The sequence below is a fragment of the Puma concolor genome, chromosome C1 (assembly GCF_028749965.1).
Source record: "Puma concolor isolate L17-30 chromosome C1, mPumCon1.1.hap2, whole genome shotgun sequence".
Classification (NCBI taxonomy): domain Eukaryota; kingdom Metazoa; phylum Chordata; class Mammalia; order Carnivora; family Felidae; genus Puma; species Puma concolor.
In genome coordinates this window covers 149,950,198-149,976,352 of record NC_141674.1, presented here as the reverse complement: position 1 = coordinate 149,976,352, position 26,155 = coordinate 149,950,198, and the positions used below count along the sequence as shown (strand labels likewise).

The 26,155-nt window shown below is 36.7% G+C and overlaps 1 protein-coding gene across 21 annotated transcripts in view; it reads left to right on the top strand.

Moving 5' to 3' along the window:
• Positions 1–26,155, top strand: part of BAZ2B (bromodomain adjacent to zinc finger domain 2B) — a 330,135-nt gene that overhangs the window by 201,854 nt on the left and 102,126 nt on the right. For 16 of the 21 annotated variants that reach the window (XM_086718691.1, XM_086718692.1, XM_086718694.1 and 13 more), the window contains 3 exons: positions 1,281–1,469; positions 5,812–5,979; positions 7,323–7,516. In XM_086718691.1, the coding sequence (XP_086574817.1) occupies positions 1,281–1,469; positions 5,812–5,979; positions 7,323–7,516 (551 nt within the window). The remainder of the gene's footprint in view (positions 1–1,280; positions 1,470–5,811; positions 5,980–7,322; positions 7,517–26,155) is intronic. The other 5 variants (XM_086718690.1, XM_086718706.1, XM_086718703.1 and 2 more) reach the window with 3 other exon arrangements.

Below are 26,155 nucleotides of genomic sequence, written 5' to 3'. Positions count from 1 at the left end.
GAACTTTTTACCTGATAAGCTGATATAAGATATAGTTGATGCAATTTATTTAAATCTTACTACTTCAGTTAAAAAGTGTTGTGTTATTTCAGTAAATAATACAGAGTTTATATTAATCTCTGAAGGTGGACTCTGACCTTTTTGATGACTTCCTCTTGGTTTTCAGGAATAAAAAAAGCAGAGGAGATATTTCCTTGATAACTAAATGACAACAAAAGTTTATTTATTTTTTTAACTTACATAATTACATTTCTCAAATGTATTATGTTAAACCTAAATTGCAGTACACAGTTAGGTATGGTATAAGCAGGAGATAATAAGGAAGACTTACCCTTATTTTGACACAGAGCGTAATAATACCTTTTACACAGTAAATTCTTAAAATAGCCTAGAGTATGGGATTTGATATTCTGTTTTCATAGTATCAGGCCAAGGAAACTTAATTATTTCCTGGAAGTTAAAGGAAGGTTTCCAAGTATTAACAAATTTCCTGCTATGTCTCTTACAAAATATGAAAAATAAGTCATGTTTTGATTGTGTAACATTTCAAACTGGAATCATGACACTCAGAACTAGATTCTCTTTAGAGTGGAAATTGAACAGTCACACATTTGAATTGAACATGATCTTTCCATCACAAAGTTCAAAATGACTTTTATATTGATAACCACCCTTAGATGCATTTAGAAATATCTTAGTAGGTTTATTTATTAAATCTTTACGTTGTCTTTTACATTGCTTTATTAGGCCAAAATATAATCTGTTTTTGGTATGCACACTCCTCACCTCAGAGGTATTGGACAGAGGCCATAGCTTCACTTCTAGTACATGGAACTGGGAATGCTTTGCCCACAGTGTATGAGAATCTGAGTAATGGTTGGTGACAAATCCTGGACTGACTTCATTGGTTTTCAACCTTATGTTAATAGAACATTTTTATTTTCATTCTTATGAGTGTAAAATTTTGCTAAGAATGTAATGCATTAACAGAAAGTTCACTTCAGCAGGTCAAACTATATAATTAGTGAAAATTATGTACCTGAAACATTATTTTTCAAATCTCAAATTCAAAGTAAATAAGGTTATACCACTCATTTTGATATTTAGAGTACTTCAATATTTCTAGAAATATTCTATAGAGTGTGAAGAGCAAAAATACGAAAGAAAAAAGTGTAAAATAGAAATTTAATGGATAAGAAATTTTAATTATGAACGCTGAAATCAGATAAATCTCATCTGTTTTTATAGTACAACTTTAAGTGTGTTTTTTTCCCTCCCAGGACATTTATTCAGAGCAGCTGGGGATCAACCGTTTAACCTGTCCACAGTGTCGAGTGCCTTCCCAATGGTCAGCCACCCAGTCTTTGGTCTACATTCAGCCAGCTCAGGGCATTCAGAATTTGGTGGTTTGGGGACACTTGGTACACCCACAGCCTTAGCCGCACATCCCCAACTAGCATCTTTTCCAGGTAAACATCTGTTACAAACAGTGTTCAAGGAGAGGAGGAAAGCTTGAAAATGTTCAAGCGGTAATTTGTTTATTAAATTGAACAAAAAGAGTAGTCTAATGCCTGGTATATTAAAACTCTTGTATAAGAATTGGCTCTGTCCTATTTACCATGTGCAAAAAACCCCACACGATTTGTGCTAGGTGGCAGTGCAATTATAGATATTCAAGTGTTTAGAGAAGGGGGCATCTGCCACAAAAGTGAATAATTAGGCCATGTTTTTCTCATGCCTTTTATTGAAATATAACATGCAGGGAGGTGTAAATATCTTAAGTGTAGAGCTTGATGAACTTTTCTCAGCTTTATTTGATTTTTAAAAATTATTTAACTCACAGTGGAAAGTACATTCCAGTTCTTACAATCAATATATCTATACTTTTATTTTGAGTTCTCACTTCCTAAGGAAGATGAACTTGGCTCTTAAATTTCTATATTTTTCCATATTTGATAAGAACAACTATAGATTTGCACCACTTGCATAGCAGCAAGACCAGAATTATCCCAATTCTATAGATGAGAATTCAGGAGCTCCGTAGGACATCAGTTAAAGCTTAAATTGGACAAACATGCTATGATTTGTCTCATTATGTTATTTTGAAAGTCTAAACTTTAATGTGTTTCTGGTGATTGATTTTACTTTAATAAATTTTAGTAAGGGACGCATGGTTTAGTGTTACATAAAATAGCTTAAAAATTAGAGCATAATTCTAGAGACAAATAGACCTGAATTTAAATGTGACTGCTACCTTGAACAAGTAATATGACCACTCTGCCTCAGTTTTCTCATCTGAAAAATGAGGATAAATAATAGTACCTGCCTCTTAGTGTTCTTGTAAAGATTAAGGATAAGCCATATCAGTACTGATTGAAAAGTTTAGCATATATAGTTAGTACATAATTGTAGTTATCATTATTATTTCCTCTTGCCCACTTTAATGGGTAATAAATTGTCAAGTGCTCCTTTAAAAGGAAACAAGTATCTCATTTTAACTATATACAGAATGGAAAGATGTTTAGATGTATATTTCAAGTACTGTTTTTTGAGTCATATTATTCCTTTAATTCAGTTGTTTGGGAGAGAGGAGCTGAAGGGGAGGGATAATGTGACTGCAAAGTTAAAATGAAGTATTAAACTAAGTTTTAGCATTTGCTTTAAAAATACTGATAGGAATTTATTTTGGCCAGTTTCTAGCATGGTTGCTTAGCAAGATGATCAATTCAATAGATATTTGCTGAAATCTAGGATTTCTGAACAAAAATCAAAATAGATAGTAGGAATATAGTTACTAATTATCTTAAATTTTTTTAAATCATTTTATTGTAGTTATCAGACCCAGATTTATCTGCTATGTAATTTGAGGAAATTCTTAGATGGTAACTTAAATTATCATACCATACATAGCTTTTGAGTATTACTAAGCCACGATATAATTATTATATTATTAAAATCAGATACTATCTGCACTGATAGTTACCAGTGATAATGAAGAGTTTATCACAGTGATAAATGATAGTTATCGGTTGTAAAGAGTTACTCATCTGGATTTAAATACTGTTGATAACTTCCACTGTACAGAAAAAAAGTTAATAACTTCTCTAGCCTACCTGGACGATTCACTCATTCATTTATTGTACAAAGTTCTTTGAGCATCTGTCATGTTCTGTGTGTTGAGGAATACACTCACATTGTATGTGTTGTTTACAGTTTTTAGGAGGTAGGTAAACAATTACAAGCAGTCTTTAATGGTGAAAGTATTGTCTATATAAGCATACTGTTTTTGCCAAATGAACAGAGACTATGCCCAGACCCAGAGGACTCATTTTTCAAGTTGTAGATTTGGTATAATTTAAATTTAAATTCTCTATAATCGCCTTTATTTAAAAGAGTAATCATTTAAATGCCAGATTTTTGAAATCACCTTAAAAAATAAGACACACAAGGAAGAAATTACTAGAAATTTTAAATAAGGAATAATTTATTTCAGATGATTGAATCAATGATGCAAAATAATTTCATGGATATTAGTGTGATATTATTTCTTTTTTATATTGAAATAGCATTTCACAGTAATCTCTTTTAAAATATTTATAATTTTTGATAATTATATTTTTGTATCATCATGAATTCTGTGAAGCATCTGGCTGTATCAAGTACAAAAGATTTTACAAGTCTGCTATATTTTCTAGGTTCAATATCATCTAAAATATTAAACTCTTGCAGTTGAGTATGATTAATATTGCCAATATGCTGTTACCTCATTTAAATACATTTGGAAACTCATCATGTGCTGGGTTATGTACTCCCTATTTTGTATATTTTATCTTATCAACAAGCTAGTTTGTGAGTGACTAAATTTGCTTTCTATTTTCTTAAATTTGGAAGATAAATAAGCTTGTCGCTTAACAAAAATTATATTATTTCTTATGAAATATTAGACATTTGCAAAGTTTAGTCAGAAGCATTACCATCTTCATATTTTTATTTGATTTATTGTATTTACTTGTTTGTTTGTTTGTTTGTTTGTTTGTTTGTTTTACCTGTAGTGTCAGTTTAAATATACCATATTCATTTTCCAATTTTTTTTTCTATTCCCCATTGTGTACATATTTTATAGTAATGCTCTAAAGTACAGTGTTATGGTTATGTTTTTTTCTGGGGTTATATCTAAAGTATTTGAATCTTATACTTTGATTACCTTACTGATTTGTTGGTTATTTATAAAGTCTATACATTCAGCTGGAATGCTTTAATTATAGACTCTATATTAAATAATATAAATACCTTTAGGAAACCTCAGTCCCTTTTTATTATCTATCTGGTACCTAGGTTTCAAACCTATAAATAATAATAGATTGCAACTGTGCTGATACAAGCTCCAAATACACAGTTTTTCTTCCCACCTACATACACTTCTTTAATCTAAACAATGGATAAATGATTAATGCCTTTGTATAGTTATTCTTGGTTCAGTTTCCGTCATTCAGGCACTGCTAAATATGCATTGGTGTCATTTCACTAGCAGCGCCTTCCTGCAGTGCGGAAGAATAGTTTTTGCAGTTTTCTGCTTATGCTGTCTCTTAGACCTTTTAGAATAGCAGCTACCATGAACATTTCACTTGGCAAAATCTGATGATGACAGTGAACATTGCATTACATTCTATTTTTAATGAAGAGATATTCCTGCAAAAGATTTAAAGATCACACAATACCCTGACGAATATTGAATGTTTCTTATACTATATTATTGTTTTTTTTTCTATAATTTCCTTCTGGTAGTTACAATCAAAGAAAAATATATCATATCTCTTTGATGATTAGCCTCAAAGGTAATCAATGATTTGTTACTCTGGCAGGTTAGCCAAGTGGAAAGATTATTTCTGAGATTTTAAATGGGGTAATACAAGACTTTCTTTTGGATTATTTTCAAATCTCTTCTTACTCTTCACCCTTTTTGGAAAATATATTCTATAAAATTTGGCTTCTGTCCTTTTCTAAAAGTTTAAACTAAGAGCCACTGTTTGAACATTTAAATTGCATTTGATGATTTTCTACCATTGAGTCATTTTACATTATTAAAACAATCATCGTTATCTGTAATTATGAGAGAAAATATAAACAAAATCCAAGTTTTCTTCATTAAAATTATGGAGAGGAATTTTATAAACCTTTCATATTTTAATATGACTTGTTTTAGAAATCTTTGAATGCTTTTCATTTCTTAGAAAAAAACCCACGCTGATTTTGATATCTTTATGTTTTTGTTTGAGTATAGAATATTTTCTTTCATAAATGCATTTGAGGTATGCCGGTTTACAGTAGCAGTCTTTGTATTATTATTTATGATTTATCAGACCCAGAATTATTAGTATGTAACTTGAAGAAAATCTTAACATAGGTTGTAGATGGTAACTTAAATTCTAAGGTTTTAAAATAGATTAGTGTATTCTTAAATATTGTTTCTTTGCTAATTTTGAAAATTATGGTTTAAGTTATCAAAGAGTCAAATAGTTCTTTAATATTCCAAGTTTTCCATTTTATTTTTAAAACCATAGACTACCTTTATTCTTCATAAACTTGAACTCAAGGAGCTGCTAAGTAAAGATCCTTGGATATTTATTATCTTAATGAGAGGAATGATGAGTGTACAATATCTAATCAACTATCTTATAGTTAGATGATCAGAACTATGTGTGATTCAGCAATTTTGTTCCAAGATGAAACTTGAAAATTACAAGAATTGTTACATCAACTAGAAAGTTAAGTCACCTACTTTTGTTTGTTTGTTTGGTGTTTGGTTTTGAGGTGCAGAATGGTGGCGAACAACAGATGTTCATACTCGTACAGGGGCGACCTTCTTTCCACCATTGCTGGGAATTCCACCGCTGTTTGCTCCTCCAGCCCAGAACCATGATTCTTCTTCCTTCCATTCAAGGACTTCAGGAAAAAGTAATAGAAATGGTCCTGAAAAAGGTATTTATATTAACTTAAGTGAGGTCCTACAAGTGCTCCATTTCAATACCTATTTTCAGTAGAGTTTAGATTTAATGACATTTATATAACATTGTACTAGACACCTTTTTCATACTGTCTTGCTTAATCTTACAATGATGACTCTTAGAGATTGGAAGTATTCTCATTTCTCATCCAAGTTTAAATAAATGATTCAAGGACCACTTACATGTAAATGTGGCATGGGCAGGACTTGAACCCAGGCCTTCTAACTCCCAGCTCCACTGCTTTTTCCTCTGTATCTCATTACCTCTTTTGTGTAACCCAAAATAAGATATTACTTCTTCTGTAATTCAGCATTAAATTCATCAAAATTAATATCCAAGTCCTCCTTTTTTCTTTTAACTGATTTTTAATATTGCTGTAGTTGATAACTGTTGCTAGAAGAGCATCTGCAAATTATAATAGCATTTTAGATGGTTTATTATTATCTTTTTTTACTTGAGTAAGAGTTGTCAGTGGGTTTGCTCTGAAAGGGGAAATATTTGCATTTAATTATATTTATTTTTTCTTTGTTTTTAATTTTATTTTTAATTTTTTTTAATTTACATCCAAATTAGTTAGCATATAGTGCAACAATGATTTCAGGAGTAGATTCCTTAGTGCCCCTTACCCATCTAGCCCATCTCCCCCTCCCACAACCCCTCCTGTAACCCTCAGTTTGTTCTCCATATTTATGAGTCTCTTCTGTTTTGTCCCCCTCCCTGTTTTTACATTATTTTTGTTTCCCTTCCCTTATGTTCATCTGTTTTGTCTCTTAACGTCCTCATATAAGTGAAGTCATAGGATTTTTGTCTTTCTCTGGCTGACTAATTACACTTAGCATAATCCCCTCTAGTTCCATCCACGTAGTTGCAAATGGCAAGACTTCATTCTTAATTATATTTCTAAACGTTATTTTAATTGAAGTGAAATTCAGATAAATATAAAGTTACCATTTTAAAGTGAATAATTCAGTGAAATTTAATGTATTCACAGTACTGAACAACCACTACCTCTATCTAGTTTCAAAACATTTTCATCACTCCAAAAGGAAACTCCATACCCCTTAAGCAGTTTCTCCTCATTCTTCCCTCCCCCAGACCCTGGCAACCACTAACTTGTGCTCTGTTTCTATGGATTTACCCATTGTGAATATTTCATACAGATGGAATCATCCAATATGTGACTTTTTGGGTCTGATTTCTTTCACTTAGCATAATGTTTTAGAGAGTCCTTCATATTGTAGCATATATCATTACTTCATTCCTTCTTATGACTGATTAATATTCTTTTGTATAAACATGTTTATTTTTATTTTCAAGGTGTAAATGGGTCAATAAATGGAAACACTACATCATCTGTATCTGGTATCAACACACCTGTACTATCCACTACTGCTTCAAGTTCTGTGGGACAAAGTAAAAGTATAAGCTCAGGTGGAGGAAATCGAAAATGTAATCAGGAACAAAACAAAAACCAGCCTTTGGATGCTAGAGCTGACAAAATAAAAGATAAGGTAAGTTACTCTTCCTTCCAGGACAAATATACAACAGATCATTCTAAAGGTCAAACCACCTGACTCCGTAGAATCATTTCTTATGAATTACCAACTCTTATTTTTACACGTTTATTTTTATGGTGTGATGCTAATATTATGTCTCTTAAAAATTAAAACTCTCAGCACCAGTATAAATAATACAAATAGCAATAATAGCTAAGATTTATGGAGAACTTACTACATACCAGCTCTACTCTAATCATTTTGCATATCACACCTATTTTAATCCTGTCTATACCTCTAATGAGCTAGGTATTGCAATTACACATGGGGAAACAGAGCCTCAAAATAGTTGGCTGGTAAGTGGCCAGGATTTGAAGTCAAGCAGGTTGACCCCAGAGCCTATGTTTTTAGGAAAACAAAAATAAGAAAACATTATGGGAAGTTTCAAATATATAGAATAGACAGAATAGCATAATAATCTTGTGCATCTATTATTCAGTTTCAGCAGTCATCCCCTCATGGCCAATTTTATTTCATTTTATCCCCAACTATGCAGGTTATCAATTTATGCCTTTCAGCTCTATGAATTCACCCTCTTCTCCTTTGCCAGTTGGCACAGTGTTAGACTTTGTCAGCAGAGGATCTTGGAGAATCCCTGGAAGAGGAAAGGGCTTCTGTTTCTGTTTCTGGTGTTTTCTTCTTGCTCTTATGCCGTGGTTGCCAGTGGGTAGCTTTGTCACCAGCTGGCTGCTTCTCCATGGGCTCTTTTCAGGAGAACTAGTAGTACACCCATTCTAGTGGGTTTCATGGGCATCCCAGCAGGGACCTTATTAGTAAGTTTTACCCAAACAGCAGTGGGTGGCTTTCTAGCTAATTTTACTGGCACCCTAGCTCGGAGGTTTCCAGCAACTTTTCCTGGCACTCCAGCTGGCATGTTTTCTATTTGCCAGCCTGACCTGTGATACCTCAGTTAGCATTTTGCCAGACAGTGGGCAACAGCCACCTCCTCTCCAACAAAGTCTGAAGTTCAGCCTTGGGTGAATGAGGTTGGAAGAGAGAGACTGTCTTCCAAGTTTACCTTTATTTTAGTACTGTACCTGTGCCCTACAGTAAGTGGCTACTCCATACATCTGCTATTTCAATATTCTTTTTTTTCCCCTGTTAGGGCTGCATTATTTAATGTTCAGATAAGTCAAATAAACCAGTGCAATAGGGCATGAATATTAAAAAGGGGATATAGTGATGGAGAGGAAGACAGGTTTATCATTATTTGCAGATGACAGTATCTATTATTATTGCTTTGCTATTTGATAGTTGCAATGCCTCTTTAATATAGTTTTGTGATTTAGGTCAATTTTTAAGGAGGTCTTCAGGCATTTGTTAAGAGGCACAGACATAGGGAGGTGAATATAGGCAACATTTAAACTTCGGCAGCTCTGAAAGTTATTTTTATGTGCTCACTGCAATAATCCTAACTGGGGGGAATTTTAGCCAGTGACTTACAGAGGCCATATTTATTTAAAGGGTGGGCTCCTAGGATACCAGGCAGTGATGTGGGTGGAAGAGGCCTTTCTCTACCTGCCTGTCCATGAGTTTCTTCCACCTCTAGAGCCTTTCAATAAGCTGGGACCCTAGTATTATAAGCAAGGCAGTCAGCTGTAATTAACTGCAAAACATTGGGCCCTCACAAGGCTGCCTTGCCAAATAACAGCAAACCACATTGTGGTAAACTCTCTCCTCTCGCCAACTCTGGTTATGTGGGACTAGAGCCCTTCCAACAGTGGCCTGCCCACAGCCAGAAATGCATCAGCAGGCTGCACAACGAAGTGCCTTCACCAGGGGAGCCCTGGCCTGGGAAGAGAGTGATGTGCCAGCTCCCTGTGGTTTCTATATCCTTGCTCTCCCTACACCCAGCCATGTAAGTCCCATTTTCTTTCTTTCTTTTTCTTTCTTTCTTTCTTTCTTTCTTTCTTTCTTTCTTTCTTTCTTTCTTTCTTTCTTTCTTTCCTTTCTTTTAAATATTTATTTAATTTATTTTTTAAATTTATATCCAAGTTAGCATATAGTGCAACAATGATTTCAGGAATAGATTCCTTAATTCCCCTTAACCATTTAGCCCATCCCCCCTCCCACAACCCCTCTAGTAACCCTCTGTTTGTTCTCCATATTTAAGAGTCTCATGTTTTTGTCCCCCTCCCTGTTTTTATATTATTTTTGCTTCCCGTCCCTTATGTTCATCTGTTTTGTCTCTTAAAGTCCTCATATGAGTGAAGTCATATGATTTTTGTCTTTCTCTGACTAATTTCACTTAGCATAATCCCCTCCAGTTCCATCCACGTAGTTGCAAATGGCAAGATTTCATTCTTTTTGATTGCTGAGTCATACTCCATTGTATATATATATATATATATATATATACATATATATATAGATCTATTTTTAGTTTTTTAAGGAACCTCCATACTGTTTTCCAGAGTGGCTGCACCAGCTTGCATTCCCACCAACAATGCAAAAGAGATCCTCTTTTCTCCACATCCTCGCCAACATCTGTTGTTGCCTGAGTTGTTAATGTTAGCCATTCTGACGGGCGTGAGGTGGTATCTCATTGTGGTTTTGATTTGTATTTCCCTGATGATGAGTGATGTTGAGCATTTTTTCATGTGTCGGTTGGTCATCTGGATGTCTTCTTTGGAGAAGTGTCTATTCATTTCTTTTGCCCATTTCTTCACTGGATTATTTGTTTTGTGGATGTTGAGTTTGAGAAGTTCTTTATAGATTTTGGATACTAACCCTTTATCTGACAGGTTGTTTGCAAATACCTTCTTCCATTCTGTCGGTTGCCTTTTAGTTTTGCTGATTGTTTCCTTTTGTTTTGTTTTGTTTTTAAATATAATTTGTTGTCAAGTTAGCTAACATACAGTGTATACAGTGTGCTCTTGGCTTCGGGAGTAGATTCCCATGATTCATCGCTTACATACAACACCCAGTGCTCATCCCAAGAAGTGTCATCCTCAATGCCTGTCACCCATTTTCCCCTCTCTTCCATCGCCCCCTCCCCATCAACCCCCGGTTTGTTCTCTGTATTTAAGAGTCTCTTATGGTTTGCCTTTGTCTCTATTTGAAACTGTTTTTTCCCCTTCTCTTCTCCATGGGCTTCTGTTAAGTTTCTCAAATTCTGCATGAGTGAAAACACTGCTATTTTGTATTCTTTAGAGGTCTGTCTCTCTTAGCAGTTCATATTCTGTTACTAGTTAATAATTCTTTTTTTTTAAGTTTATTTATTTTGAGAGAGAGAGTGAGAGCACATATGTGAGCATGAGTGGGGAAGAGGCAGAGAGAGTGGGTAAGAGAATTTCCAAGCAGACTCCTCACTGTTAGTGCAAAGTGTGCTGAGGGGCTCAATCCCACAAACAGTGAGACCATGATCAGAGCTGAAATCAAGAGTTGGATGCTCAGTCCTGTAACTGAGCCACCTAGGCATCCCACTAGTTAATAATTCTATATAATAAAATTCCCCTGTTCAAATTGCTGATGTGTTTTCTGCCTTCTGACTAGACTTTATCTGCCATAGAAGTGATGTTATTAGGAGTAGGGTGGATATGCAGATTGCATATGGTAAATTTACTCCAATATTCTGGTTACTCAAAGCCTTTAGATTTCTTCTTCCATATCATACCAGGGAAGCTGTGACATTTCCACGTTATTAAAGGTAGGCAACCACTGAGTCCAGGTTTCATGCATCCAAGCAAGTAAGCTGAGGTAACTCGAGCTATACAAACTAACACATTATATCTGGAAGTTCTAGTAAGTGCACCCATATTAGTGAATTTGGTCTACTCTCATTTGTATTTCCTCTTCAGTGAGGGGTCTTGGTTTATTTTGAATTAAAGTCTTAGCATCAACTGCAAACATTTTGGAAACAAAGATAATAACTAGAGTGGTGTCATCTCTAAATTTTATAAAAACCACGTTCAAGGCCTGGTTTCTGGGGGAACAGAATCAACAGTTTGTGATTGTGCACACATCACTTTCTTCACCCATTCAGCTGTAATATCAAGGGGACTAGGAAGTTCTGACACCACAGCAAAATATAGGTGATATTGGTCCAACCTTAAATCTTCAGATTTCAACATGCCTCCCAGGTTCCAACTTTAATCTTAAAGAACTATTTTATAAAATTTTCTTTTGTCCTTTTTCAATACAGCGTCAAGCCCCGTATGTTTTCCAGGATCAATTGAACAAATAAAGATTTCTTTCCTTTTGCCCAGAATATTTCACAGAAATATGTCCTCTAGATCTTTTAGTTCCCTTTTCAACAGAAGATAAATGTTTTCCAGAATACAGTAAAACATATGAAGGTCTGGAGAAGGTCATGTGGTAAAGCCAAAAGTCTAATGGTACTCATCACAAAACTCAACAGAACTGTACTTAGGCCCCAAACAAACATTTTCTTTCCTCTTTAAGCCACCCCACTGAGCAATTGTGATAAAAGACTCTTGTTTGTTTCCTTCCAGGGACATAGGTTTCAGGGTCATATTCTCTACCTGTTGCTCTTTAACTGCTCTTCAATCTTCATCTTATGATTTGTTTCATGGGCATTCTCATTAGTATGAGCTCCAAGGAGCTATGTCCACACTGCTGCCCCTTCTCTGCATGCACTCCTTACTCCCATAGTGTTTTTTTTTTTAACATATAAAACTAGTATTTTTAATTGAAAAATATGTATTAAGCTGTTTTCACCTTTTTGGAGAAATGTTCTTTTTTAAATTGAAGTATCATTAACATACAGTGTTATACTAGTTTCAGATGTACAATGTAATGATTCAACAGTTCTATACATTACTTAGTGCTCATCAGGATAAAGATACCCTTAATCCCCTTTATCTATTTCACCCAGCCCCCACCCACCTGCTTTCTGGCAACCACCAATTTGTTCTCTGTATTTAGGAGTCGATTTTTAAATTTCTCTCTTCTTTTCTTTGTTCATTTGTTTTGTTTCTTAAATTCCATATATGACTGAAATCATATGATATTTGTCTTTTTCTGACTGATTTCACTTAGCATGATACTCTCTAGCTCTATCCATGTTGTGGCAAGTAGCAAAATCTCTTTTTTATGGCTGAATAATATCTACTGTAATATATACATCACATCTTCTTATCCATTCATATATTGATGAACACTTGAGTTGCTTCCGTATCTTGGCTATTGTAAATAATGCTGAAAAAACATAGGGGTGCATATACCTTGTTGAATTAGCACTTTCATTTTCTTTGGATAATACCCAGTAGTGCACTTACTGAATCATATAGTAATTTTATTTTAACTTTTTGATGAATCTCCATGCTGTTTTCCAGAGTGGCTGTACCAATTTATATTCCCACCAATAATGCATGAGGTTTTTTTCTATATGGCCTTGCCAGCACATCTTATTTCTTTTATTTTTGATTTTAGCCATTTTGACTAGTGTAAAGTGATAATTTGTTGTGGATTTGATTTGCATTTCTCTGATGAGTGATGGGTGATGTTGAGTACCTTTTCATCTGTCTGTTGGCCGTCTGTATGTCTTCTTTGGAGAAATGTCTATTCAGGTCCCCTACCCATTTTTAAATCAAATTATTTGGGTTTTTTTTAAGCATTGAGTTGTATTAAGTTTTTTATATATTTTGGCTATGAACCCCTTATCAGATGTACCATGAGTAACTATCTTCTCCCATTCAGCAGGTTGCCTTTTTTGTTTTGTTGATGGTTTCTTTCACTGTTGCAAAATCTTTTTACTTGATAAAGTCCTAGTAGTTTAATTTTGCTTTTGTTTCCCTTACCTGAGGAGACACAGATAGAAAAATGTTTCTATGGCTGATGTCTAAGAAACTACTGCCTGTGTTTTCTTCTAGAAGTTTTATGGTTTCATGTCTCATATTTAGATCTTTATCTTGAGTTTATTTTTGTGCATAGTACAAGAAAGTGGTCTTGTTTTATTCTTTTGCTTGTAAGTGTCCTATTTTCCCAGCACCATTTGTTGAAGAGATTATCTCTTACCCATTGTATTTTCTTGCCTCCTTTGTTGTAGATCAATTGACCATAAAAGTATGTTTATTTCAGGCTTTTTATTCTATTCTGTTGTGCTATGTGTCTATTTTTTGCCTGTAGCACTCCAGTTCTGTTTAGTTTTTGTTGTTGTGTTGTTGTTTTGTTTTGTTTCATTTTGTTTTTTAGAGAGAGCGAGAGCATTAGCAAGGAGGGGCAGAGGAAGAGGGAGAGAGAGAATGTTAAGCAGGCTTCGTGCCCAGCAGGGAGCCCAATATAAGGCCTCACAGCCATGAGATCATGACCTGAGCCAAAATCAAGTCAGATACTTAATTGATGGAGTCATCTGGGTGCCCCAGTACCACACTGTTTTGTTTACTACAGCTTTGTAGTGTATCTTGAAATCTGGGATTGTGATACTCCAGCTTTGTTCTTCTTTTTCAAGATTAGTTTGGCTATTCAGAATCTCCTGTGGTTCCATACAAATTTAGTAGTATTTCTTCTAATTCTGTGAAAAATGTTGTTGATATTTCGATAGAGATTGCATTAAATCTGTAGACAGCTTTAGGTAATATGGACATTTTAATAATATCGGTTCTTCCAGTCCATGAGCATGGAATATATTTGTATTTGTTTGTGTCCTTTTCAGTTTCTTTCATCAATGTTTTGCAGTTTCCATATACAGGTCTTTCACCTCCTTGGTTTATTTTTAGGTATTTTATTATTTGGGTGCAATTGTAAGTGGAATTGTTTTCTTAATTTTTCTTCCTGCTACTTCATTATTAGTGTATAGAAACGCAACAGATTTCTGTAGATTAATTTTGTATCTTGCGACTTTACTGAGTTCATTAATCTGTTCTAGTAGTTTGTTGGTAGAGTCTTTAGGATTTTCTATATATAGTATCATGTCAACTGCAAATAAGGAAGAAGTTTTACCAATTTGGATGCCTTTTATGTATTTTTCCCCCCTTCGGTAATTGCTGTGGCCAGGACTTCTAGTACTATGTACCAGGACTTCCATTATAAAAGTGGTAAGGATGGACATCCTTGTCTTGGTCCTAATCTTAGAGGAAAAGCTCTCCATTTTTCATGATTAAATATGATGTTAGCTGTGGGGTTTTCATATATGGCCTTTATTATGTTGGGATATGTTCCCTGTAAACTTACTTTGTTGATAGTTTATCATGAATGAATATTGTACTTTGTCAAATACTATTATGGATCTACTGAGATGATCAAATGTTTTCTATCTTTTCTCTTATTAATATGATGTATCACATTGATTTGTGAATATTGAACCACCCTTGCATTTCTGGAGTAAATCCCACTTGATTGTGGTGAGTGACTTTATTTGGATTCAGTTTGCTAGTATTTTGTTGAGGATTTTTGTAATGTTCATCGGAGATATTGGCCTGTAGCTTTCTTTTTTTTTTTTTTTTTTCCTTTTTGTAATGTCTTTATCTGGTTTTGGTATCAGGATAATGTTGGTCTCATAGAATGAACTTGGAAGCTTTCCTTCCTCTTCTATTTATTGGAAGAGTTTGCAAAAAGTAAGTATCTCTTCTTTAAGAGTTTGGTAGAATTCACCTGTGAAGCCATCTGGCATTTGTTGGGAGCTTTTTTTTTTTTAATTTTTTTTTTTTCAATGTTTATTTATTTTTGGGACAGAGAGAGACAGAGCATAAACGGGGGAGGGGCAGAGAGAGAGGGAGACACAGAATTGGAAACAGGCTCCAGGCTCTGAGCCATCAGCCCAGAGCCCGACGCGGGGCTCGAACTCACGGACCGCGAGATCGTGACCTGGCTGAAGTCGGACGCTTAACCGACTGCGCCACCCAGGCGCCCCTGTTGGGAGCTTTTGATTACTGATTCAGTTTCATGACTAGTAATTGATCTCTTCAAATTTTCTATTTATTCTTGATTTAGTTTTGTAAGATTATATGTTTCTGGGAATTTATCCATTTCTTCTGGGTTGTCCAGTTTGTCGGCATGTAATTTTTCAGAGTATTCTTTTATAATCCATTGTATTTCTGTGATACCAGTTATTATTTCTCATCTTTCATTTCTGATTTTATTTATTTGAGTCCTGTCTTAATTTCTTGATGAGTCTGGCTTAAAGGTTTATCATTTTTTTTTATCTTTTCAAAGAACCAGCTCCTGGTTCTTTTAGTCTCTTTCATTTATTTCTGCTCCAATCTCTCTCATTTATTTCTGCTCCAATCTTTATTATTTTTGTTCTTTTACTGGCTTTGAGCTTTGTTCTTTTTCTGTTTACTTTTGGTTGCAAGTTTAGATTGTTTATTTGAGATTTTCTTGTTCCTTTAAGTATACCTGTATTGCTATAAACTTCCTTCTTGAACAGCTTTTGCTGCATCCCAAAGATTTGGGACTGTTGTATTTTCATTTGCCTCCATATATTTTTTTGATTTCCCCTCTGATTTCTTAGTTGATCTATTCATTGTTTTGTAGTGTGTTATCTAGACTTCATGTAGTCGTGTGCTTTCCAATTTTTTCTTGTGTTTGGTTTCTAGTTTCATACGTTGTGGTTGGAAAAGATGCATGATATGATTTTATTCTTTTGGAATTTATAGAGGCTTCTTTTGTGGGCTAACATGATCTATCCTGGCGAATGTTCCACATGTACTTAAAAGAATGTGTTTTCTGCTGTTTGGGGATGGAATGTACCTCTTAGAAATAGTGCTAAAATCTAGTAACATCTGTACTCTCCAGTGCTTCCACAGTATACAAGGCATTGAGCAAGACTTTAGCAGCATACATATGAAATAGATTCTGTCCTTAGCTTTAGTAAGGAATCTACATCGACATTTCTAAGCAAAATCAGTGCTATTAAAGTAAAAAATATTTCCTGTAGCAAGTAGTAAAAACTTACAGGGGCACTTTTTTAATGGTATAAAGTGTTGGATTCTGAGGTACCGTGGTGGTGTCTGTAGGCATCTATGTTGAAATGACACTAGAGAGAGGTTGGTTATCAAAGTGAGGGATACTAGAACTTAAAATTTCAGAAAAAGAGCGCTTCTGCCTCTGGGTAAGTCATTGTCTGGCATGAATTTGTGGTAGTAGGTTGTCAAGTAAAATGGGAATGAAGGACATTGGAACTAAGGAAGAAAATCTTATATATATTTTTTGCCTAGTGTTTTTCCTTTTTAAAAGCTTTTTAAACATTGCTTCGGTAACCTTTTTCATGTGTACTTTGAAAAAATGTTCTTCAGCTAATTTCGATAATTCCTTCTGGGGGTTGCTATGTCAGTAGTGTTCATTGACAATCATTAAGTCCAATTCCCTCATATAGAATGTGTGATTATTTAGAATAAATGTAGATATTTCAAATTAAACAATATAAGTCACAGACTAAAATACATATACAGCTTGTTGGGGGGAAAAAAAATAAAACAATTCAAGTTTAAATAAGTTCCACTCCTGCTATTACAAGTCAGTAACAAGCTACTTTTTACATGCAGACAGTCTTCTTAAAAACATAAGTGAGTTTTTGTGGTTTTAAAATAATTTTATGTTATCACTCCTTCCAGTGTTTCCTATCCCCCTCAGACTAAAATCCTTGTCAAGTCTTATAAGACCCCATATAATCTGACCCCTGCCAGTCCATTCAACCTTGTTTCCTGTGGCTCTTTCTCTCTCTGGCTCCCTGTGCTATAACTGATAGCTGACCTTTCCAAGTCTTTGAACATATCAAACTTATTTCATGGCTGTTGCCTTTGGTCTTTCCCCTGTGTTGAAAGGCTCTACTTTTATCTTCATGTGAGTGTCTCTCACTCTCCATTTAGGTCTCAGCTCAAAACGGTCTTACCTGGTAACTGCATCTAAATCTTTATGCCCATCCTCACCCCCAGCACACACAATCAATCCAAGAATCCTATTTTACTTGTGGTATACATCACTAAAAACACCTAATTATATTGTTTGTTGATTCTGTTCTCCCTGTTACCACTAGGGCAGAGTTGCCGTCATACCCTTGTATCCCCAGAGACTAGAGCAACTATGTCTGGTACATAATAGCCTTGAATTTGTTTTGTTATTGAAAGAAAGAAGTATACAATGAAATGAAAGTTCAAGGAGAGGATTCTTAAAAGCTTCCCTAGCTTGGAATAGGGTGCGAATGGTGGTTAATAAGCTCTTTTCTGATCACTTTTTGATAACCTAAGAAGATTCATTTTTATTTTTTTTTTTAAATTTTTTTTTTTTATTTTTTTTTCAACGTTTATTTATTTTTGGGACAGAGAGAGACAGAGCATGAACGGGGGAGGGGCAGAGAGAGAGGGAGACACAGAACTGGAAACAGGCTCCAGGCTCCGAGCCATCAGCCCAGAGCCCGACGCGGGGCTCGAACTCACGGACCGCGAGATCGTGACCTGGCTGAAGTCGGACGCTTAACCGACTGCGCCACCCAGGCGCCCCTAAGAAGATTCATTTTTAAAATGTTAAGTGACAGGAAAGAGACTTACTACTTAATTGTGTACTTAATTGTGTGTGACTACAAAAGACACACACACACACACACACACACGTAATAGAGATTAAGGAGATGAAATTGATAGTACTGAAACTTATTTTCTCTTTTCCTCTAATACCTCGACTTGTCTATTAACTTCTATATATGTTTTTAATATGGGGACTAAATTTGTTACATTATAGAGGCACAGACTCTTTGTATACTGTCGGTGTATGGTCTGCAACGACCACCTGCACCAGAATCACATTAAAGTGCTTGTTAATGTAGATCCCTGTGTCCTGTTTGGAATTGGGACTCCGGAATCTGCTGGTTGTTGCAAGTTCAGCAAGTAAATATTTTGCACATTAAAACTTTAGAACCCACACCTCTAGACCCACTCTTGAGGCATGTAGACTCCCTCTCTCGTGCCACCTTTAAATTAAAAACTATACAGATTACTTGGGTATTGGAATAGGAGTTAATTCTTCTCTGGTAAATTACTGTATCTCACTTTTTCCTTTCCTTTCTTAGCCTCTAGTAAAACCCAAAGTGATAACTTCTGTTTAGACTCCATGATTTTCATAATCTTGCTATACATGCTTAGAAACCCCTAATAGATTTTGGTTACAATGAAGAAGATGTTTCTCTGCCAAATAAATGGTAGACTTAATTTTTCTATATTACTATTGTTTCCCTTTAATCTCTACTTTGGTCTTTTTCATTCCGTGTTACCCACATTATTTCTCATCACTCTTGCTGTACTCTGAGGGAAAGAGATAGTTCAAGGAATAATGGTAACCGGTATTTGGCTTATTGTATTTCCAGAGGAAGCATTATGGTTGCTAATTTGGAGCAGTTAATACAGAGTATCATTGCATGCAGAATATCTCAACAGGAGTGACTCTCTTCACTCATATGCATTTTATTTTATTTAACTTAAATTTCAGAAAGCAAAAAGGAAACAGTCCTAATTTGCAGTCTATAACTATCACTTCAACCTGGCTTCTTTTTGTGGAAGTGTATTATTGTCTTTCATTCCCCAAACTCATTAGTCATGACAGAGTATATTTCCGTTAAGACCATAACTTTTGTAATTCATTACTTTTGTAATTTATTGCTGATTTTCCTATATTTTTTCTTTATTTTATCTATCAGCAAATCCTACTGAAATGTTCCTATGTAACTTTGAATTATACTCAATCTATTCCTGTACCTTGTTAATATTTCTTCTTTTCAGTCTTCCTGTTGGCAGACTTTTAACTTTTCCATTGTTATATAGTTGTTTAGTTATAATTCATGTCATGATTTTCCCTCCTTTTTATGCACTACCATTGTCTGTCCTTTAAACACAAAACTTTTTTAATGTGACCTAATGTCACTTTGTATCAATTTTGGATTTTCTTCTTCCTGTAGAGCCTTAAAGGTTCCAGAAATTAATGTCTTTATCATATTTTCTATCTTTTGTGAAGTGAAATACAAAAATTAAGTTCCTTGCTAGAGCAGCCCCCTAAGTCTTTTGCTACCTATTTTATTTTCTCTACAGTTCTTACTACTATATAGAATTTTTTTGCTTTTATATTAGCCATTTATTTATTCTGCCACCGCCAGCACTAGAATATAAGTTTCTTGAAGGCAAAGGCTCTGTCTTAAACATCATTTTGTCCAGCACTTGGAAGGGTATGTTTGGCATGTTATATGTAAATATTTGGCTACTGACTCACCATCTGCATAAAAAAGAAGACTAAAGCTAAATAGAGAACTTCAGTGTCTGTAACCCTTACAATAATTGGAATTATTATTTTGTAAATTTCTCTTTTTATTTTTTTTATTATTTTTTTTTAATATATGAAATTTATTGTCAAATTGGTTTCCATACAACACCCAGTGCTCATCCCAAAAGGTGCCCTCCTCAATACCCATCACCCACCCTCTCCTCCCTCCCACCCCCCATCAACCCTTAGTTTGTTCTCAGTTCTCAACAGTCTCTTATGCTTTGGCTCTCTCCCACTCTAACCTCTTTTTTTTTTTTTTTTTTTCCTTCCCCTCCCCCATGGGTTCCTGTTAAGATTCTCAGGATCCACATAAGAGTGAAACCATATGGTATCTGTCTTTCTCTGTATGGCTTATTTCACTTAGCATCACACTCTCCAGTTCCATCCACGTTGCTACAAAAGGCCATATTTCATTTTTTCTCATTGCCACGTAGTATTCCATAGTGTATATAAACCACAATTTCTTTATCCATTCATCAGTTGATGGACATTTAGGCTCTTTCCATAATTTGGCTATTGTTGAGAGTGCTGCTATGAACATTGGGGTACAAGTGCCCCTATGCATCAGTACTCCCGTGTCCCTTGGATATATTCCTAGCAGTGCTATTGCTGGGTCATAGGGTAGGTCTGTTTTTAATTTTCTGAGGAACCTCCACACTGCTTTCCAGAGCGGCTGCACCAATTTGCATTCCCACCAACAGTGCAAGAGGGTTCCCGTTTCTCCACATCCTCTCCAGCATCTATAGTCTCCCGATTTGTTCATTTTGGCCACTCTGACTGGCGTGAGGTGATACCTGAGTGTGGTTTTGATTTGTATTTCCCTGATAAGGAGCGACGCTGAACATCTTTTCATGTGCCTGTTGGCCATCCGGATGTCTTCTTTAGAGAAGTGTCTATTCATGTTTTCTGCCCATTTCTTCACTGGGTTATTTGTTTCTCGGGTGTGGAGTTTGGTGAGCTCTTTATAGATTTTGGAGACTAGCCCTTTGTCCGATATGTCATTTGCAAATATCTTTTCCCATTCCGTTGGTTGCCTTTTAGTTTTGTTGGTTGTTTCCTTTGCTGTGCAGAAGCTTTTGATCTTCATAAGGTCCCAGTAATTCATTTTTGCTTTTAATTCCCTTGCCTTTGGGGATGTGTCGAGTAAGAGATTGCTACGGCTGAGGTCAGAGAGGTCTTTTCCTGCTTTCTCCTCTAAGGTTTTGATGGTTTCCTGTCTCACATTCAGGTCCTTTATCCATTTTGAGTTTCTTTTTGTGAATGGTGTGAGAAAGTGGTCTAGTTTCAACCTTCTGCATGTTGCTGTCCAGTTCTCCCAGCACCATTTGTTAAAGAGACTGTCTTTTTTCCATTGGATGTTCTTTCCTGCTTTGTCAAAGATGAGTTGGCCATACGTTTGTGGGTCTAGTTCTGGGGTTTCTATTCTATTCCATTGGTCTATGTGTCTGTTTTTGTGCCAATACCATGCTGTCTTGATGATGACAGCTTTGTAGTAGAGGCTAAAGTCTGGGATTGTGATGCCTCCTGCTTTGGTCTTCTTCTTCAAAATTACTTTGGCTATTCGGGGCCTTTTGTGGTTCCATATGAATTTTAGGATTGCTTGTTCTAGTTTCGAGAAGAATGCTGGTGCAATTTTGATTGGGATTGCATTGAATGTGTAGATAGCTTTGGGTAGTATTGACATTTTGACAATATTTATTCTTCCAATCCATGAGCAGGGAATGTCTTTCCATTTCTTTAAATCTTCTTCAATTACCTTCATAAGCTTTCTATAGTTTTCAGCATACAGATCCTTTACATCTTTGGTTAGATTTATTCCTAGGTATTTTATGCTTCTTGGTGCAATTGTGAATGGGATCAGTTTCTTTATTTGTCTTTCTGTTGCTTCATTGTTAGTGTATAAGAATGCAACTGATTTCTGTACATTAATTTTGTATCCTGCAACTTTGCTGAATTCATGTATCAGTTCTAGCAGACTTTTGGTGGAGTCTATCGGATTTTCCATGTATAATATCATGTCATCTGCAAAAAGCGAAAGCTTGACTTCATCTTTGCCAATTTTGAGGCCTTTGATTTCCTTTTGTTGTCTGATTGCTGATGCTAGAACTTCCAGCACTATGTTAAACAACAGCGGTGAGAGTGGGCATCCCTGTCGTGTTCCTGATCTCAGGGAAAAAGCTCTCAGTTTTTCCCCGTTGAGGATGATGTTAGCTGTGGGCTTTTCATAAATGGCTTTTATGATCTTTAAGTATGTTCCTTCTATCCCGACTTTCTCAAGGGTTTTTATTAAGAAAGGGTGCTGGATTTTGTCAAAGGTCTTTTCTGCATTGATTGACAGGATCATATGGTTTTTCTCTTTTTTTTGTTAATGTGATGTATCACGTTGATTGATTTGCGAATGTTGAACCAGCCCTGCATCCCAGGAATGAATCCCACTTGATCATGGTGAATAATTCTTTTTATATGCCGTTGAATTCGATTTGCTAGTATCTTATTGAGAATTTTTGCATCCATATTCATCAGGGATATTGGCCTGTAGTTCTCTTTTTTTACTGGGTCTCTGTCTGGTTTAGGAATCAAAGTAATACTGGCTTCATAGAATGAGTCTGGAAGTTTTCCTTCCCTTTCTATTTCTTGGACTAGCTTGAGAAGGATAGGTATTATCTCTGCTTTAAACGTCTGGTAGAACTCCCCTGGGAAGCCATCTGGTCCTGGACTCTTATTTGTTGGGAGATTTTTGATAACCGATTCAATTTCTTCGCTGGTTATGGGTCTGTTCAAGCTTTCTATTTCCTCCTGATTGAGTTTTGGAAGAGTGTGGGTGTTCAGGAATTTGTCCATTTCTTCCAGGTTGTCCAATTTGTTGGCATATAATTTTTCATAGTATTCCCTGATAATTGTATGTATCTCTGAGGGATTGGTTGTAATAATTCCATTTTCATTCATGATTTTATCTATTTGGGTCATCTCCCTTTTCTTTTTGAGAAGCCTGGCTAGAGGTTTGTCAATTTTGTTTATTTTTTCAAAAAACCAACTCTTGGTTTCGTTGATCTGCTCTACAGTTTTTTTAGATTCTATATTGTTTATTTCTGCTCTGATCTTTATTATTTCTCTTCTTCTGCTGGGTTTAGGCTGCCTTTGCTGTTCTGCTTCTAGTTCCTTTAGGTGTGCTGTTAGATTTTGTATTTGGGATTTTTCTTGTTTCTTGAGATAGGCCTGGATTGCAATGTATTTTCCTCTCAGGACTGCCTTCGCTGCGTCCCAAAGCGTTTGGATTGTTGTATTTTCATTTTCGTTTGTTTCCATATATTTTTTTTTTCCAACGTTTATTTATTTTTGGGACAGAGAGAGACAGAGCATGAACGGGGGAGGGGCAGAGAGAGAGGGAGACACAGAATCGGAAACAGGCTCCAGGCTCTGAGCCATCAGCCCAGAGCCTGACGCGGGGCTCGAACTCACGGACCGCGAGATCGTGACCTGGTCGAAGTCGGACGCTTAACCGACTGCGCCACCCAGGCGCCCCTGTTTCCATATATTTTTTAATTTCTTCTCTAATTGCCTGGTTGACCCACTCATCCGTTAGTAGGGTGATCTTTAACCTCCATGCTTTTGGAGGTTTTCCAAACTTTTTTCTGTGGTTGATTTCAAGCTTCATAGCATTGTGGTCTGAAAGTATGCATGGTATGATTTCAATTCTTGTAAACTTATGAAGGGCTGTTTTGTGACCCAGTATATGATCTATCTTGGAGAATGTTCCATGTGCACTCGAGAAGAAAGTATATTCTGTTGCTTTGGGATGCAGAGTTCTAAATATATCTGTCAAGTCCATCTGATCCAATGTCTCATTCAGGGCCCTTGTTTCTTTATTGACCGTGTGTCTAGATGATCTATCCATTTCTGTAAGTGGGGTGTTAAAGTCCCCTGCAATTACCACATTCTTATCAATAAGGTTGCTTATGTTTATGAGTAATTGTTTTATATATTTGGGCGCTCCGGTATTCGGCGCATAGACATTTATAATTGTTAGCTCTTCCTGATGGATAGACCCTGTCACTATTATATAATGTCCTTCTTCATCTCTTGTTACAGCCTTTAATTTAAAGTCTAGTTTGTCTGATAGAAGTATGGCTACTCCAGCTTTCTTTTGGCTTCCAGTCGCATGATAAATAGTTCTCCATCCCCTCACTGTCAATCTAAAGGTGTCCTCAGGTCTAAAATGAATCTCTTGTAGACAGCAAATAGATGGGTCTTGTTTTTTTATCCATTCTGATACCCTATGTCTTTTGGTTGGTGCATTTAATCCATTTACATTCAGTGTTATTATAGAAAGATATGGGTTTAGAGTCATTGTGATGTCTGTATGTTTTATGCTTGTAGTGATGTCTCTGGTACTTTGTCTCACAGGGTCCCCCTTAGGATCTCCTGTAGGGCTGGTTTAGTGGTGACAAATTCCTTCAGTTTTTGTTTGTTTGGGAAGACCTTTATCTCTCCTTCTATTCTAAATGACAGACTTGCTGGATAAAGGATTCTCGGCTGCATATTTTTTCTGTCTAGCACACTGAAAATCTCGTGCCAATTCTTTCTGGCCTGCCAAGTTTCAAAAGAGAGATCAGTCACGAGTCTTATAGGTCTCCCTTTATATGTGAGGGCACGTTTACCCCTTGCTGCTTTCAGAATTTTCTCTTTATCCTTGTATTTTGCCAGTTTCACTATGATATGTCGTGCAGAAGATCGATTCAAGTTCCGTCTGAAGGGAGTTCTCTGTGCCTCTTGGATTTCAATGCCTTTTTCTTTCCCCAGTTCAGGGAAGTTCTCAGCTATTATTTCTTCAAGTACCCCTTCAGCACCTTTCCCTCTCTCTTCCTCCTCTGGGATACCAATTATGCGTATATTATTTCTTTTTAGTGTATCACTTAGTTCTCTAATTTTCCCCTCATACTCCTGGATTTTTTTATCTCTCTTTTTCTCAGCTTCCTCTTTTTCCATAACTTTATCTTCTAGTTCACCTATTCTCTCCTCTGCCTCTTCAATCCGAGCCGTGGTGGTTTCCATTTTGTTATGCATTTCGTTTAAAGCGTTTTTCAGCTCCTCGTGACTGTTCCTTAGTCCCTTGATCTCTGTAGCAAGAGATTCTCTGCTGTCAGCTATACTGTTTTCGAGCCAAGCGATTAATTTTATGACTATTATTCTAAATTCACTTTCTGTTATATTATTTAAATCCTTTTTGATCAGCTCATTAGCTGTTGTTATTTCCTGGAGATTCTTCTGAGGGGAATTCTTCCGCTTGGTCATTTTGGATAGTCCCTGGCGTGGTGAGGACCTGCAGGGCACTTCCCCTGTGCTGTGGTGTATAACTGGAGTTGGTGGGCGGAGCCGCAGTCAGACCTGATGTCTGTCCCCAGCCCACCGCTGGGGCCACAGTCAGACTGGTGTGTGCCTTCTCTTCCCCTCTCCTAGGGGCGGGATTCACTGTGGGGTGGGGTGGCCTGTCTGGGCTACTTGCAGACTGCCAGGCTTATGATGCTGGGGATCTGGCGTCTTAGCTGGGGTGGGTAGGCAAGGTGCACGGGGGCAGGAGGGGCAGGCTTAGCTTGCTTCTCCTTAGGTGATCCACTTCAGGAGGGGCCCTGTGGCAGCAGGAGGGAGTCAGATCCGCTGCCGGAGGTTTGGCTCCGCAGAAGCGCAGAGTTGGGTGTTTGCGCGGAGTGAGCAAGTTCCCTGGCAGGAACTGGTGCTCTTTGGGATTTTGGCTGGGGGATGGGCGGGGGAGATGGCGCTGGCGAGCGCCTTTGTTCCCCACCAAACTGAGCTCTGTCGTCCGGGGGCTCAGCAGCTCTCCTTCCCTTTGTCCTCCAGCCTTCCCGCTTTCCGAGCAGAGATGTTTACTTATGACCTCCCAGAGGCTAAGTCGCGCTTGCTGTCGGAACACAGTCCGTCAGGCCCCTCCGCTTTTTGCAAGCCAGACTCGGGGGCTCTGCTTGGCCGGCGAGCTGCCCCTCCGCCCCGGCTCCCTCCCGCCAGTCCGTGGAGCGCGCACCGCCTCGCCGCCCTTCCTACCCTCTTCCGTGGGCCTCTCGTCTGCGCTTGGCTCCGGCGACTCCGTTCTGCTAATCCTCTGGTGGTTTTCTGGGTTATTTAGGCAGGTGTAGGTGGAATCTAAGTGATCAGCAGGACGCGCGGTGAGCCCAGCGTCCTCCTACGCCGCCATCTTCCCTCTTAGACATCGCAAAGCTGTTCTAAATTTCTCTTTTTAATCTGTCATACATTTTGAAGCATGGCCGTCATATGAATAGATCTATATGTATGCTAGATGTTTCTAATATTCCGTACATGCAGAGCCTGTATTTTTTATTGGAGAATTCCTATCAGATAAGTTAATTGGATTCA